A 15972-nucleotide genomic window follows, 5' to 3' on the forward strand; every position below is an offset into this window, starting at 1 on the left:
ATGTCTGCCAATCAGCTTGCAGTGAAGGCTTTTCACTTATTAAAGAAAATGGAGGACGCTCGCGCTAGCTCTACCAATCTGCAAGGACGTATTAGTGGTGAATTAAAAGACGGTATTTTTTATACTAAACGCCTAATTGAAAAGTTAGCTATAAGATCCACGGAAAACGGCGACTTAGAATACTATAAACAAACATGTATGAAACTTACTAAAAAAATGGAGAAACAGAAGAGAAAAATTTCTACTAATCAATATGATAAAAATATAGATTCCGAAGTGATATTTAAAGAGAGATCGAGAGGAGGCCAAAGAATTGAATCATCTGACGATGAGCAATTACCTGGATTGTTTGGAATGATTAAAAGAGCATCCTCACAAACTAAAGTGATCTCAGCAGATGATATAGCTAAACAAAAGAATGAATGTACAGATAAACGTAAAGTTACCATAAACGAAGATGCTAACAAAGTTGAAGAATTAAATTATGATGATTATTACTTCCCAAGAGAGGAGGATACATGGAAAGAGGTTAAAAACAAAAAGAAAAATAGACGCGAAAGAAACAAATCATTTACGTCAAGCGCGGAGAGCGATTACGAGGCCCCTGTGTTAAACAGGGAAGATAGAAATATATAATAACCAAAATGTAAGATATAGTAGTAACCTTCCAAGGAAAAGCCCCCCTAAGTCTGCGGCGGTTACTATTAATCTGGAAGATAATGTTACTTTATTTGCCAGTATTATGAGAAAGGCAAGATCGGATATTTCCCTGGAAGAAATTGGGATTAACAACACCAAGATTAGAAAATCAGCGACGGGGGGAATCATCATTGAACTCCCTGGAGAGGATATGGAGAAGAAAGCAGACCTGCTCGCTAAGAAACTTAAGCTTTCACTTAAGGATGACAATGTTATGATAGGACGCCCGGTTAAGTCTACTGAATTAATTATTTACGGAATGGATGATTCTGTTGTGGCCCTTTGGTGGATAAAGGGTCACAGGTATTTTGGGATCGCTGTCGTGACTCCTCGGATCAGGTTTCTTGAGAGATTGTAGCCGTTTGTTGTATAACAATGGGTATATATTTTCTCTATTGATTACACTGAGTTACACTGACTTAATTCGATAATACCCGTGACAAATATAAAAGACGGAGCGACATACGTACGTCGCTGTATAATGTGTAGTAAAGCCCGCCGTTGTCTGTACCTCGGTGTTTATATACACCGATTTTTGGTGTATAACCGGGGAGGGTACTTCCCGGTCACTGGCCTTTGGTCAATGTTCTTGCTTAGCCAGCAATTGCTAGCTATGCAGATTCCAACCCAAAATCAGGAGATTTTGGGTGTTGTTTATTAAGCAATCGGGTGCATTGCCCGGTGCGACGCCCGGTATGTAGGCTCGGCGATGTCCGCGCGCGAGGTGTCATTTGACACCATATATCGCTTGCGACATTTCTTGTGTAAGTGCATCACACTCACAACAATTCCACTCCGGAGGAAATTAAGGATACGATAGTTAAGAGAATTAAATGTTCAGCTTTGTGCAAGCGCGCAAGCGGCGATTCAAAATCAATCGCGCATGCGATTCGATTCACCGGAACGACTCAGCGCTGAGTCCGGAGTGCGTGGATCTCGTGAGCCTGATGATCACGAGCGGATTTAGGCATGTAATGAGATAAGCGGTGGATATTTTCAATAAAACGTCACTTTATTTCAGTCGTCACACACAATGACGGGTTTCCGTCTATCCAGAGGGAGAATTCCACTGGATTAAGTAAATCCTCTAACTACCTCGTCTTTTCACTCAAATAATTCAATAATGTTCATGATAGTCGCCCGCAGTCACACACCGCAGATTCTTTATCGATTAGATTATGCGAGAAATGCACTCGAGAACTGGAGAATACGCGCTTCCGCCTTAACTTGCAGGGCGCGGAGACGGCGATCTGTACATCACAGATATCTCAGGCCGACTAACTACCGCAACGCGGCATCCTGAACGCGAACGGAAGCATCATGCTTCTGCTCGGTCCAGGACACCCGGCGTACACGAGCGTCTCAGGGTGAATTTAGAAGGCGAGACCACGCGGACGCCACGAGCGAACGAGCCGCCCGGATCCTCGCCAGCGGTCGCAGATTGCGGCCCCGGTAGCATACGGTTGTATGGGGAGGGGATTAAGACTAAGAGCAAAAACCAATCATATTAAAGAATAAGTGAGTGCTCAGTATATGATTGGTTCTTGCCCTTAGTCTTCATCCCCTCCCCATGCGACCGTATGCTACCGGGGCCGCAATCTGCGACCGCTGATCCTCGCTCGCGCGCGACACCCGAAAACACCGTGATCGAGTGTTCTCGCGCGAACAAGCTTTAAATATTAAAGTTGGCGCAATACGTTATAATAGAGATGGATTGTGCTGTATTTGGGTTAAATGCTTTCTGGAGGCTGCGATTGAGTTGACGCAGTCAAGGAAAATTAGGATTGGTTGGACTTTCGCCAACGTAGAGATATTAAAACGTAGACCGTTACAATGCTTTAAATGTTTTGCATTGGGTCACGCGTTTCAGCGCTGCTCATCTAAGGTTAATCGAAAGGGTAATTGTTTTCAATGTGGCAAGATTGGTCATATGATTTACCAATGTACTAATAAACCTCACTGTCCGCTTTGCGCGGAAAGAGGTCTACAAGCTGACCATAGAGCAAATAGTGAGGGATATGTTCCCCACTCCCCGAGAAGGATTCCCCTTAGCAATAAGAGAATTTATTCACCTGACTCTCCTTCAAAAGCAGGAAATAAAAAAAATAATGCTGAGCCCAGATTAATTAAAAAAGGGAAGCAAATTAAGATGCAAACTGATGACGAGGATTCAATTTCTCGGGATACTGCGGAAGAGATACAAAATGATCAGGAAGGGATAAATATAAACGAGGGAAATATAGAGGACGACTATATACATGCAAGAGCATATGGATCTTTCAAATGAACCTCTTATCTCTGAAATCTGACGACCTAACTTATTTCTGAAATCTAATAACAGTCTAGTAAATAGAGATTCTTCATTGGATAAAACATTTAGAGAAAATCAAAACTCTGAAAAATCGCTGTCTAGAAAAGAGGAAATGTACATAATATTAATAGAACCTCGATCCCGGAGACGATTACGGGAATAAATGAGGAGTATAAAGCAACTATGGGAAATCCACTTTCTGTAGAAACTCCATTGGAGGAAATGAATGTTTCAATAGAAGAATTATCGAGGATGACGGACGACATCCAAGAAGGAAATAAAATTCAAGAATCTAAAAATTAAAATGTTACAATTAAATTGTAACCATTCGTCAGCGTCACAAGACCTGGCAATGACTAAATTAAGAAATTCAAATATCGACGTATTAGTTTTACTAGAACCCTACAAAATTTTAAATAATGATTGTTGATTATACTCTGCTGGAGATAAACCAGATATAGCTATAACTTGGCATGGATCAAAAAATAAAAGTACCAAAGGTCAATTATTGGATAGGAATAAGAACTTTATAGTGGTCAAGATGTATAAAATTATTATTATAGGAATTTATTTCTTGCCTAATAGAAAACTCAAAAGATTCGATTATTTTCTTACGAAGTTATCTACGATTATTATTAGATACAGTAACGAGCCCATCATAATCCTAGGAGACTTTAATGCAAGGGCATTACACTGGGATGTAAGCGTTAATAATAGAGTTAATTTGATGACTAATTGGTTACATAATCACGACCTAACCGTGGTTAATACGGGAAAAGAATTCACATGTATACACATAAGAGGAAGTTTAGTTGTGGATTTAACAATAATTAACAAATTAATTAATGTTGATGATGTCTATTGGAAGGTAGATAGAGTGGAAGATTCATTATCGGATCATTGTTATACTTATGTTAATATCAATATAAGCCATTCGCAACCGGTTAAAATTAAGATGGATTCAAGATGGAGTCTAACCTCATTGAATGAGGACGATATGATGGCAGCGGCGTATGTTCTGGGTTGGCCTATTCCGGATTCGAGTAGGCCCGCAAGGCAACAAGGTAAGAGGATAGATAGTCTTCTTAAGGCTATATCCAATAGATCAATGCGCAAGTTCTGCAACTATAAAAATAGTCCTGTATATTGGTGGTCAGAAGAGATCGCCAAACTAAGAACCAACTGTAATAGAGCATGGAGGAAAGTTACTAGGGCGAAAGGGAAGGCTTCCGTGGAACTACAAACCCGGCTTAATAATACATTGAAGACAGCCAGAAAAATTTTACGAAGTGCAATTAAAACGGCTAAAAGCATGGCTAGAATTATTAGATTCTCTGAAAATCGACCCTTGAGGTCGACCATTTAAGATTGTCTTGAACAAGCTTAAGGGATTCAGGCTCCCTCTGACACAAACTATAGATAAGGATGTATTAGAGGGCGTCATTACATATTTGTTTCCTAATGGAAATCTAGTAAATATTCCAATATTACTTTTTGATTGGAACGATAACTTTGAGATTACCGATGAAGAATTGATAAATATATCAGAATATACCAGTACCAAAAAAAGCTCTTGGGCCAGACGGCATACATGGTCTATTATAAAAAGGACTTTGATGCCTCTTTTAGATTATTGGAAAACATGCTTTAATGCATGTTTGAGAGATGGAATTTTCCCGAATCATTGGAAGAGTGCAATATTAACCTTAATCAAGAAACCAGTTACCATAATTGACTTACCATAATTCAGATGGAAGAAAGATGGAAAAAAGACTGACATGTGGAGTACACACACAAGGCTCTGCATTGGGTCCGGTGCTTTGGATAATGGCTTTCGATAGAATATTGAATTTACCCCTACCAGAGGGCGTAAGTGTCATTTGCTTCGCAGATGATACACTTATTCTGATCTCGGACAAGGATGTAAATACTGCCAAACTTAAGGCAGAGTTAGCATTGGACATGATATGTTTAGAGATAAGTAGGTTACGATAAAAAATTGCATCTAACAAAACCGATGTCGTTGTGTTTGCACAAAGACATCCGTATGATTATTTGGGCATGGAGGTTAGAATTGATAATGTTTTTGTTAAATCCTCTAAATGCATGAAATACCTCGGTATAACGATAGACTATAATTGATTCTTTGTGGAGCACTTTCAATCGGTTCTACCCCGGGCTGAAAACATGATATTGTTATTGTCACGATTGATGAGAAATTTGCGAGGACCGAGTGAGCGATGCCGATGTCTATACGCTGAGATCGCCCACTTGGTCTTAATGTATGGCGCTCCTATCTGGGTGAGTAAGATTCATAAAGATAAAAAGATAAAACAAGGATTTCGAAGATTACAGCGATTACTCGCAATCAAAGTAGTAGTGGGATACCGCACGATAGCGTACGATGCAGCCATGATATTGGCTAGGCTTTTTCCGGTTAATATATTCGCAAAAAAGTTAAGTAATATCTATAATAGAATACATGTAAGTAGGAATTTAGGTAATGAAATTTCTTTACTAGGTAGAAAGTTGATTAAGAGAGGAAGAAAGACAAAGGGCGATAGCGGAATGGAAATTTAGATTAGAAAAATTGGGACCGAATGCTCCCGGACATAGAATACGCGAGGCGATTTTACCCAATTTCGAATTGTGGTATGATAGAGGAGATGGAGACCAATTAACCTTTAGGTTGACGCAAGTTTTGTCTGGACACGGCAGTTTCAGCGATTTTCTGTTTAAGATCAATCGTAATGTTTCACCACATTGCAGACATTGTGGAGCAGATGTGGACGATGCACATCACACACTTGCACTTTGTGAAGAGTGGAATGAACAACGCTCCGAGTTAAAAAGAATAATTGGTGAGGATTTAACGCTTACAACGATAATATTAGTCATGTTAACTGTTGATGATAGCTGGAACGCCATGACTCGCTTTAGTGAATCCGTAATGCTTAGGTAGGAGGAAGAGGAGAAAGAAAGAGAAAGGAAGAGAAATATAATAATGAACAATATTCGATGATAGGCAAATGAATTAGGCTGCTTTCCTTTTAGGGAACACAATCGATCCAAGCATCGTTCTACCTTTTTTTATGTTCAATGAGTAACAAAGATAGAACGATACTTGTGTCGATTGTGTTCCCTAAAAGGAAAGCAGCCTTAATTTGCCATTTTTGTGCAGAGGGTAAGGATTAACCTTTACTCGGGGCTTAACGCTTTCCCACTCCCGAGCTAACTAGAGGAATGACTGGTCTCCGTCACCGGTATATAATATAAATAAGTACACTAAGATCGCTGTAAACATCGGGGTTGGGCAGACCTGATGGGTACACCATCTAGGTCCTGTCCAGCCTCTTGATGGTTGGTTCTTTAGTTATATATAATGTAAATATGTAAATAAGATGCTATAACGTTAAAAACCCCGTTACGTTTGGTTCGGAGGAGATTTTATCTCCAAGGGCTTTTGAAGGTTTCTACTGATGAAATGGCCAGAGCCAATACCAGGGAAACCTTTGGAATAAGTCCGAGACAGAGTGGACGACTGGGTGAAGGTTTTAGTAGGTAGGCTACGCTGGCACTAGTTGCGACTGGCGTAGAATCCCACACTACCCGGGAGTACGGACTTCCGGGTGTTTTTTGAAGATTTCTCTCATCCGCGCAAAACAAGAAAAAAGTTAGGTTGTGACCGAACAAACTATCGCAATTAATAAAATCTTAGGAAACTTGGAATTATCTTACCTTTTGTTATATAACGGTCGCCAGGTCGATGTTTAGCCCCGCCGCCAGGGTGTGGTCTCGCCCTTATGGGTAGGTCCGAATACGTCGCAAGTTCCTGGATTTGAGTGTTTGGGTACCTTGCCGCTCTCGAGGAAGTCCTCTCGGGTCGCCTTGGGATGTCCCTGGATGATGCAACAGGTCGTTGCCGGGTCTGAGACTAGCGGTAATTCAATATGGCCGCTGCAGAATGGACTCGCCCAAGCGTGGGTTGGGGAGGGAGCGTCCCAGATGCGCACAGTAATAAACGGACACAGCAGGCTGAGTGAAACGGACACAGTAACAAACGGACACAGACCAAACGGACACAGTAATAAACGGACACAGTAACAAACGGACACAGACCAAATGCGCACAGAGCGAAACGGACACAGTGCGAAACGGACACAGACCAAATGCGCACACTGCACATGCGCACGGACCAAATGCATACACGGAAAGTTGCAAACCCATGTGATGCAGTGAATGCTTTGCACGCACACACACACACACACACACACACACACACACACACACACACACACACACGGAGGGGTGCAAGGGGGGCCTTCGGCCCCCCTCCCGCACCCACCCCGTCCAAGTCGCTAACCTATGTGGACTTTACTCTGCTTGCAATGTACATGGTGTGACGTGACGCGTCCGGTCGCGCTCGTCACAAGGACGTAAGTCCGACCGAGGGGGTCGATTTGGGGCTCTTCCTCGCCGAGCCGAGGGGGACACGACTTTGTTTTACTATTATTTCTTTTTTTTTTTAGTTACCGTATTACCTTGTCAGAATAATTAGAGTAGTTAGCACTAAGGCGCCGAGTGAGGGCTTAATTCTATTGTACCAAGAACGGAGGAGGAGCAGCCATCGGGGGATAAGGATCGCGAGCAGTCGACAGTGGGCGAGGTGCCCCGCACAGAGTTTCCCCGCCGAGCCGTGCGCGAGCCCGGCTGATTGTTACCGCCCTGAGCCGCAAGGATACCGTCGCCGTAAGAATACCGTGGCAGAAATGATACCGCATAGCAACATAAAAGATTCTTGAGAGGAATCACGCCGGGGAAGCGACCGTGAAACCGTCAACCGCCCGCCACGCAGATCGGTTCGGCCACGGCATGGCCAGCCGGGCCAACCGAAAATGGCAGAGCAATAGCACTCGCATCGGCGGAAGTCGTCACGCGCGGACCACGAGGCGATCGGAGAGGCGAGGCGGCACAGCATGGGATCGAGGCGTGCGGATCGACCGAAAATCGAAGCACGCGCATGCGCGGCGGCTCGAGCCGGCCGGCGCGGGACCGGGGTTCCTCACTGTTCGGCACGCCGTGACTGCGTACACTTGCGGAGGACGAGCCCCAGATACCGAGATAGTTACCGAAGACTTCAGGGACCAGGACTCCGTTCATTATTGTAAGGCCAGCACTCGGCAGCCATCGATTAAGTAAGGTTCGGAAAAGGCGGTCAAACTTCGTGCGGGACTGGATACCGGATACCGTTTCCACTGAGGACATCGGTTATCCGAATCCGATATTGTTAGTAATATTGTTGCTTAGAGTAACTCGAAGTAAAGAGTAGAGTTTTGTGGCCGCACGAGGGCTCGGACCGACCGGCCCCGAATATTTGATACCGTGGGTACGTCCCTCTCGGACCACGCCGGAGCCGACAGTCATAGGATTAGAATCATTGTTACCGCGACTTGTTTCCGCCATTATAGATTTTGTCTTTGTTCGAGCGGAGAGCCTCGCCGGCCTCCCGCCGCATATTATCAATTCTGTCTTTTCCACATTTTTTGTGTCTATAATTCGTTTCTGTCTCTATCAAAGTAATATCCGTGAATTAATTGTGTGCAGACGCATTGAGTAAGCTCCTTGCAGCATTGTTACCGTTTCACTCAGTAAAGAAATATAAAATATTTTTTAAGTGTTTATTAAGTGGGTACCGAATTTTTATACGACCTGCCTCGATCCGACTCCTCCACGCTTTCCGCCTCACTAAGAACCACGCCACTCTACCGTCTCGAGAGTAAACGAGCTACCGGCACTTGTGGCGCTTTCTAGTTAATTACCGTATTATCGTTGCTTGTTGTGTGGCGCGAGAAGTCGCGCCTGGCGCCCAACAATTTAGAGTATTGGGAAGTTACCGTTCTTGCACGTTACCGCTATCGTGTCGAGAGCAATCTCTTCCGATATTTGGGGATACCGTCTACAAGTTACCGTTCTCGCTTCGAGAGAAATCTCGAGCGAGTGGGGGGATACCGTATGCAAGCTACTGATAACGTATCGAGAGCATTCTCGAGAAATACTGAAGCTACCGTCTAGTAAACTATCGAATCTAACTAGAAGAGCGTTACTCGTTACCGCATATACAGAGATTCCCGTTTAATTGGGCGTAGCCCCCTCGGACCTGGCGTTCCCGAGGGAAAGCAACGTTGCAATGGATTGCATTTGGTCCGTGCGCACGTGCAGTGTGCGCATGTGCAGTGTGCGCATTTGGTCCGTGTGCATTTGGTCCGTGCGCATTTGGTCTGTGTCCGTTTCGCTCTGTGCGCATTTGGTCTGTGTCCGTTTGTTACTGTGTCCGTTTGTTACTGTGTCCGTTTATTACTGTGTCCGTTTGGTCTGTGTCCGTTTGTTACTGTGTCCGTTTCACTCAGCTTGCTGTGTCCGTTTATTACTGTGCGCATCTGGGACTCACTCGGTCTAGCTACACCTCATGAGACTTTTTCCGTTGTGACGGTCGTGGTTTCGGGTTTTTTATTAGGCGCATTTTTTATTCTTAAACCCGGTGTTGCTTTGCTTTTCCAGGAAAACGGCGACGACAGAGACTGCGTCCTTGTTACTAATAAACTTGACGATGGCGTTGGAGGTGTTGTGACGATGATGGCGGCGGCGGTGGAAGTGTTGTCGTGTGAAAAGTTAGGAAAAAGCTTTTTTCTAGGACGGCCGATCTTACTTTTTTGGCCGGAGGCGTGATCAATTTGGCAAAGACGGGGGCGGCGGAAGCGTCGTCGTCGTTATCGTCTGGAACGTGTGGAAGCGGATGCTTTCTTGGGCGGCCAACTGGACGTTTGGCTGGAGACGTGATTGGCGCCGCGATACTGTGCCCAATGTCACGGTGAATACGTGCCCGGATGATTCTTATTATATTTCGTACGTAGTGCTCCGTTAAATGGCCGCTATCGTCGGCGAGTTGACGATAGTCGTCTACTTTGACGACGACCACATTACGTGTTTGTTGTTATCTTCGGTCGTATGCCACGCGTTTATGGACACGACTTCATAAAAATCCGCCACAAATTGTTGACACGTTGCCTTGACGTCGGTGGCGGAATCATCGGCTGCCATTCTTGCCACTTTTGCGATGGGCGTCACCGGGTTCGTTAACAAACGATCCGCGAGTTGGTCGGCCTGCACGCTTCCAACAACACGCATATTATGTCTCACGGGCAGTTCCTTACACCTTTCAACAAAAGCTTCTAGGCTGAAGAGTGATATTCCTATGTCTATGTCGTGTAATACGCCTTCTATTATTTCCCGAGCTCGATCAAGATTATTGTGGCGCTTACCCAACAAAAGGGTGCAGTACGCCCAAAAATCGTGCACCACCGTTAAAAATGTTATCGGATCGTTTGTTCTCAAGACCTGCAATACGTTCCATACAAGATTTATTCGCAGTTTGCATATGCGACGGAATTTCTCTACCATACATGGAAAAATTTACGCCGCGATTGTCTGCTATGGCAAAAATGTCGTTACGCACCCGGCATCAATTAGAATTTGCCAAAATTCTAAGCTGACCGATTACATAAATTACCGATATAAATTTACACGTAATCTTCCGCCGGTATTCACGGCAAGACCGGACGACGTAAGTGCAAACAGACGATGGTATGAGTTTGAACTGGGCAGTATCAACAATCGCCCGTTGTACGTATCGTTGTACAATCGTACGTGTATCATTTTGCCTTCGATGGCCGCGCTTTCCGATCCTCCTGCAAACATTCTTCGCACAGCGGTATAATTATAAGCTCGATTATAACCATTGAGAAATATTGTACCCGAAAGTAAGCGTTGATTGCCGAATCTATTATATAGTCTGGTACTGTCAGGTTTCTGTTTGGCGGTAATTCTCGGTCGTACACGTGTGCGGCCCGTCGCAATTTTCTTAAATCAACCGCAATATTAAATTCAATATCGGTTCCAATTATTGATTCGGTATAGCATGTTCCTCTTTATAAGTTGCGTGGTTAATATTGTTGTGTACGATGATACGAAAACACACGAGTCTTTTTTATGTCGATCAATGTTATGTCGACGCACGTCAAGCGTCACCACTTCCTCTACGCGAGTAGGGTAGCGTTCTTTTATGTAGTGCCGATACACATATGCCACGTCCTTAAGGTGCTGTCGCAACCCCTTGCGCGCCTCGCGCACTTTTGCGTCGCTATCGCCGTCGAATCCACAGGTCAAGATGTACGTCCCCAGTAGACCAAAGTCTATGGGGCGTATCATCTTTGCCGGGGAATGATACGCCTGGCAATACGTTACCAAGTGGTTTTGTCAGGTGGGAGAAGCATTGCAAAAGAAATTGCCCAATCTGCTTAGGAATCCTATTTGGTAACGCCGTATTTTTCGTGCACCCAAAAATACGACGTCATCGAACAGGTCCCACAGTGACGATCGGTTAACGCTGCCCGAAAAATTGTCCAACTGGACAAGAAACGATCGTCCTCGGGAGTTTGTTATCGTGTCGACTTTATGAATTTTGATTACGTCCACGTGTTCGTGGTCCAACCACAAAATATTGTTTAAAAGTGTACCTGCCTCTTCACATGGCATTCTGAGGCCGTGCAGGCATTGATAAAACCGTACGACGTAAACGTTGTGGTCATCGTACAAATGCACGCGTTCCAATTTTTGGGTCACAAGACTGGCCAATTTCCCAAAATCTTGAAGTGCAATCTTGTCGCTTTGTGTGCTCTCCGTACACTGTTATGCCGCCGTGCGCCGTTGTTGTGTACGGTGACAACTTGGACGCTGCCGCTAGTATGATGTCAATAATTGCAGTCGTAGCTCTGCGCAATGGACTGTCCAGCTCTCGTCTGCTTGAGACTTTAGTCGGCTTGGCGGCGGCGGCGGCGTCGTCGTTTTCGTCAGAGTCGTCTTGTCCTTTGCGTAAATCAAGCTGGAACAGTACGTACAACGGGCGATTATTGATGCTGCCCAGTTCAAACTCATACCATCGTCTGTTTGCACTTACGTCGTCCAGTCTTGCCGCGAATACCGGCGGAAGATTACATGTAAATTTATATTAGTAATTTATGTAATCGGTCAGCTTAGAATTTTGGCAAATTCTAATTGATGCCGGGTGCGTAACAAGTGTCGCGTTGCAGCGACACTTAAAAGGTTGTAATGTCGTCGTTACAACCATCAACGAATCCACGTCCGTTTTTATGACGATATCGTTAACACCGTCATTTTCGACCACGTCGTATTCTTGTAATATGAGGTCAAACGTGTTGATGTAATTTATTGATACCCCGGACGAAGACGACGACAACGACAACGACGATGGTGGTGGTTGCGGCAACTGCGGCTGTGATTGTGATGACGATTCCGCCGACAAGACGATTACGTCGTTCTCGTTAGACGTTATTGTTATATCGTCTGCTACTGAAGCCGCTGATGGTGATGGCAGTGACGGCGGGTGTGATGGTGATGCTAATAATGGCCGTGGTGGTGGTGACTGTGGCAGCAGCGCCGGTGGCCGTAGCGGCGGTGGTGGTAGCGGTTGTCTTAATTCTGATTGCGGACAGTAAAAGTTGATTATTTTCAATTGTTCTTGCCACCAGTGTAGCTGTTTTTGAGTTTTTGCGATAACAGCGGCCACGACGGCGGTAGTGGTGGTGGTGGTGGTAGTGGTGGTGGTGATGGTGGTGGTCTCAGCAGTCCGTATTGACGAGCGCGACAAAGAGGAGTCATCAAAATAAAGATGAAAATCTTCTATTTCGTCCTCCATCTCGTCGTTTTTTTGCTGCTGCTGTTGCTGTTGCAAGTGTTGCCGCCGGCGCGGCGACCGTGGCGGCCGCGGTCGCTGTAAAATGGGCGACATTTGTTGCAATGAGGAGGATGACGACAAAACAATTACGCCGTCCTTGTTAGACGATATTGTTATAACATCGTCTGCTAGTGGGGCCGCTAATGGTGAGGGCGGTGACGATGGTAATGTTGATAATGGCCGTGGCGGTGGCGGCTGTGGCAGCGGCGGCGGTGGTGGTGGCAATACACGTTTGTTTATCGGAAGATACGCGTTTATAAGTCGCCATTGCCACTGCCACCAGCGTAAATGCCGCTGCTGTTGTACACTTTCCGTTGCAGCGGTGGCGCGCGGCGGCTGCGGCGGCGGCGGCGGCGGTAGTGGTGGTGGTAATGGCGGTGGCGGCAGCGGCGGTGGTAGTTGTGGTGGCATCCGTTTTTGTGGAGCTATCAAAATGGAGACAAAAATCTTCGTTCATTTCGTCTTCCATTTCGTTTACGTTTTGTTGCTGCAGCAATTTAAGTCCGCGTCGCCGTTGTCGTGGCGATCGTGGTCCGTGTAAATCGGGCGACGGTTGTCGCTTATTCTCCTCCTCTTCCTGCTGCTGCTGTTGTTCTTCGTCGGTTTGCAATCGTCGCGATTGTGGCGGTGGTGGTGGCGACGGCGACGACAACGACGATGACGTCGTTTGCCGCAATGGCAATTGTCGCGGTGGCGGTGGCGTTGAAAATAACAACGACGACAACGGCGACGGCGACGTCTCCCCTCTCATTTCCGATTGGCCCGAGTCGGGTATCGTTATTATCTCTTCGTTAAAACCCGGTTGTCGCGGCGACGACGACGGCGGCGACGGACGACGACGACGACGACGATGTCGTTTGTCGCAATGACAATTGTCGCGATTGTCGCGGTGGCGGTGGCGTTGAGAATAACAACAACGACGACGGCGACGGCAACGTCTCCCCCCTTCTTTCCGACTCGTCCGAATCGGGTATTGTTATTATATTGTCGTTAATACCCGGTTGTCGCGGCGGCGACGACGACGTCGTTTGCCGCAATGGCAATTGTCGCGGTTGTCGCGGCGGCGATGACGATGAAAACAACAATGTCGACGACGGCAACGGCGACATCACCCATCTCATTTCTGACTCTGGCGAGTCATTGTTATTACCTCTGCGTCTTCATCGTTTAAAGCCAGTTGTCGCGGCGACGGCGACGGCGACGGCGACGGCGACGGCGACGACGACGACGACGACGTTTGCGGAATGGCAATTGTCGCGGTTGTTGCGGCGATGGCGATGAAAACAACAATGACGACGACGGCGACGGCGACGAAATTATCACCATATCTGATTCGCTCGTAAATCAGGTAGCGGAAAAATAAAAACACTTTTATGATATAAATCGGATGCGAGCTATCCATTAAGCCTATTGAGAAATCAATCGATTCAGTCGTTACTGAGAATCCGATAACTACGGATTTTCGCAAACGACGTCTCGCGTAAAAAAGGCAACGGTAGTGCTTCGCGCTGAGCGTACACTTGGCGCGAGGCGCACTACCGTGCCTCTTGATTATAAGAATAATGTAGTTACTTCTGAATAGGAATTTTTAACCTTTTCTCGAGTTAATGTTGTTAAACTTGACATTTTCACTTTCGACGATCCTCTCTTTCCAATGACAAACGTTGTGGAGTATAGACGTGCCGTCCAACACGTATCTCTTTATATCATTTAACGTACTTTTTTGAAAGCATAATGGATTAATTTTTGTAGTGCATTTAATTTGATTTATACAAGTAGATAATAATATTAATTAAAATCTTGTAAAAATTTTGATTGCAATTTTTTAAATTGTTTCGTGTATTTTTGTATCTTTTGTATACAGGGTGAAATGTAACCGGAAGCCATCCCGTAATAGAAAGATAGAAGAGATCGAGATGAACATAAAAGTCCAATATTGTCTTGGATTAGGTCTTGAGTTAGGTCTACCAATCGAGGTATTAATTTTTTAAATTATGCGAATGAGAACGCGCCGAGAGAAGAGCTCAATCCGCTCGAGCTATAACACGGAAGAAAAAATTTATCGTGAATGTATGATAAGCTTTCATTAAATTACTGTTCACAATTACGATAGAAATTAATTAAATTATTTGCTGATTTTATACATTAATATCTCGATTATTGGTGGACCTAACCCAAGACAATATTGGACTTTTATGTTCATCTCGATCCCGTCTATCTTTCTATTACGGGATGGCTTCCGATTACATTTCACCCGATATACACTTGATAAGGGCCAGAAAACGTCTGGCCAAAACGTCGTGTAACATTTAAATTAAAATTAAAATAAGATTATCAGAATTGTCACTAAATTACCAATTGTATATTTTTTACCGCTGGCAACGCAGATTTTTACTTTGAAAGTATACTAACTATAAGAATGGATACTTATACACAAATTAAAAAATTTTAAATGTTATATTCAATAATATGGTTCTATATACGTATAATAAAATGTTTTAAGCATTTTGATGAATATGTATTAACATTTTATAAAAGCTAAAAGCATAAATAATTTATTAAAAAAAAAAAACTTGACTTTGCTATAGAAAATAATATGTAATTAATAGTAATTATAATAAAAAAATGATGAACAATTTATTGTTTATTAATATTAATACATTGTTTTTATGATTTTCTAAAGCATCACCAAGAATTTTTCCATATTTATCTATTATGATTTTTTATTTCTATATAATGATAATATGTTAATCAAAATACTTAAACCACTTCATTAAATACAAAACCATCTTATTAAATATAACATTTTAATATAATATTTATACTTTGTATAAATATCCATTTTAGAATTATTTCTGTGTTTCCATAAAATAAAATGTAATGTTTACTTCGATTGTAAACAAATTAGAATGTACAGTAAAGTTTTATTTTATAAATAAAAGCATTGTATAAAAGTTTTTTATTATTCCTGAAATGACGTCTTTCCTGATCAAGCGCCTTTGTACAGGATACAACTTGTATGGCACGGCCCTGATTGCCATATACATAAATTAAGTTCATTCTAAATTCTAAATGTGTTAAAATTCGTATTCATATAATTCTGAGAAAGAAATAGTTGCATTGTAAAAGATGTTTTTAATATAGCTTGTAA

General features: G+C 43.8%; 1 protein-coding gene across 1 annotated transcript; it reads right to left on the minus strand.

The window, feature by feature from the left end:
• Positions 1-11651: 11651 nt before the first annotated feature.
• On the minus strand, positions 11652-13572 carry LOC118645337 (proline-rich protein LAS17-like). The gene is made up of 3 exons (XM_036286209.1): positions 13329-13572; positions 12189-13246; positions 11652-11948 (listed from the first exon to the last, which is right to left on the minus strand). Exons 1-3 carry the CDS (start codon positions 13570-13572, stop codon positions 11652-11654), a joined length of 1599 nt encoding a protein of 532 aa, XP_036142102.1.
• Positions 13573-15972: the final 2400 nt, after the last annotated feature.

This window comes from Monomorium pharaonis, chromosome 4 (assembly GCF_013373865.1).
Source record: "Monomorium pharaonis isolate MP-MQ-018 chromosome 4, ASM1337386v2, whole genome shotgun sequence".
In the NCBI taxonomy this organism is placed as follows: domain Eukaryota; kingdom Metazoa; phylum Arthropoda; class Insecta; order Hymenoptera; family Formicidae; genus Monomorium; species Monomorium pharaonis.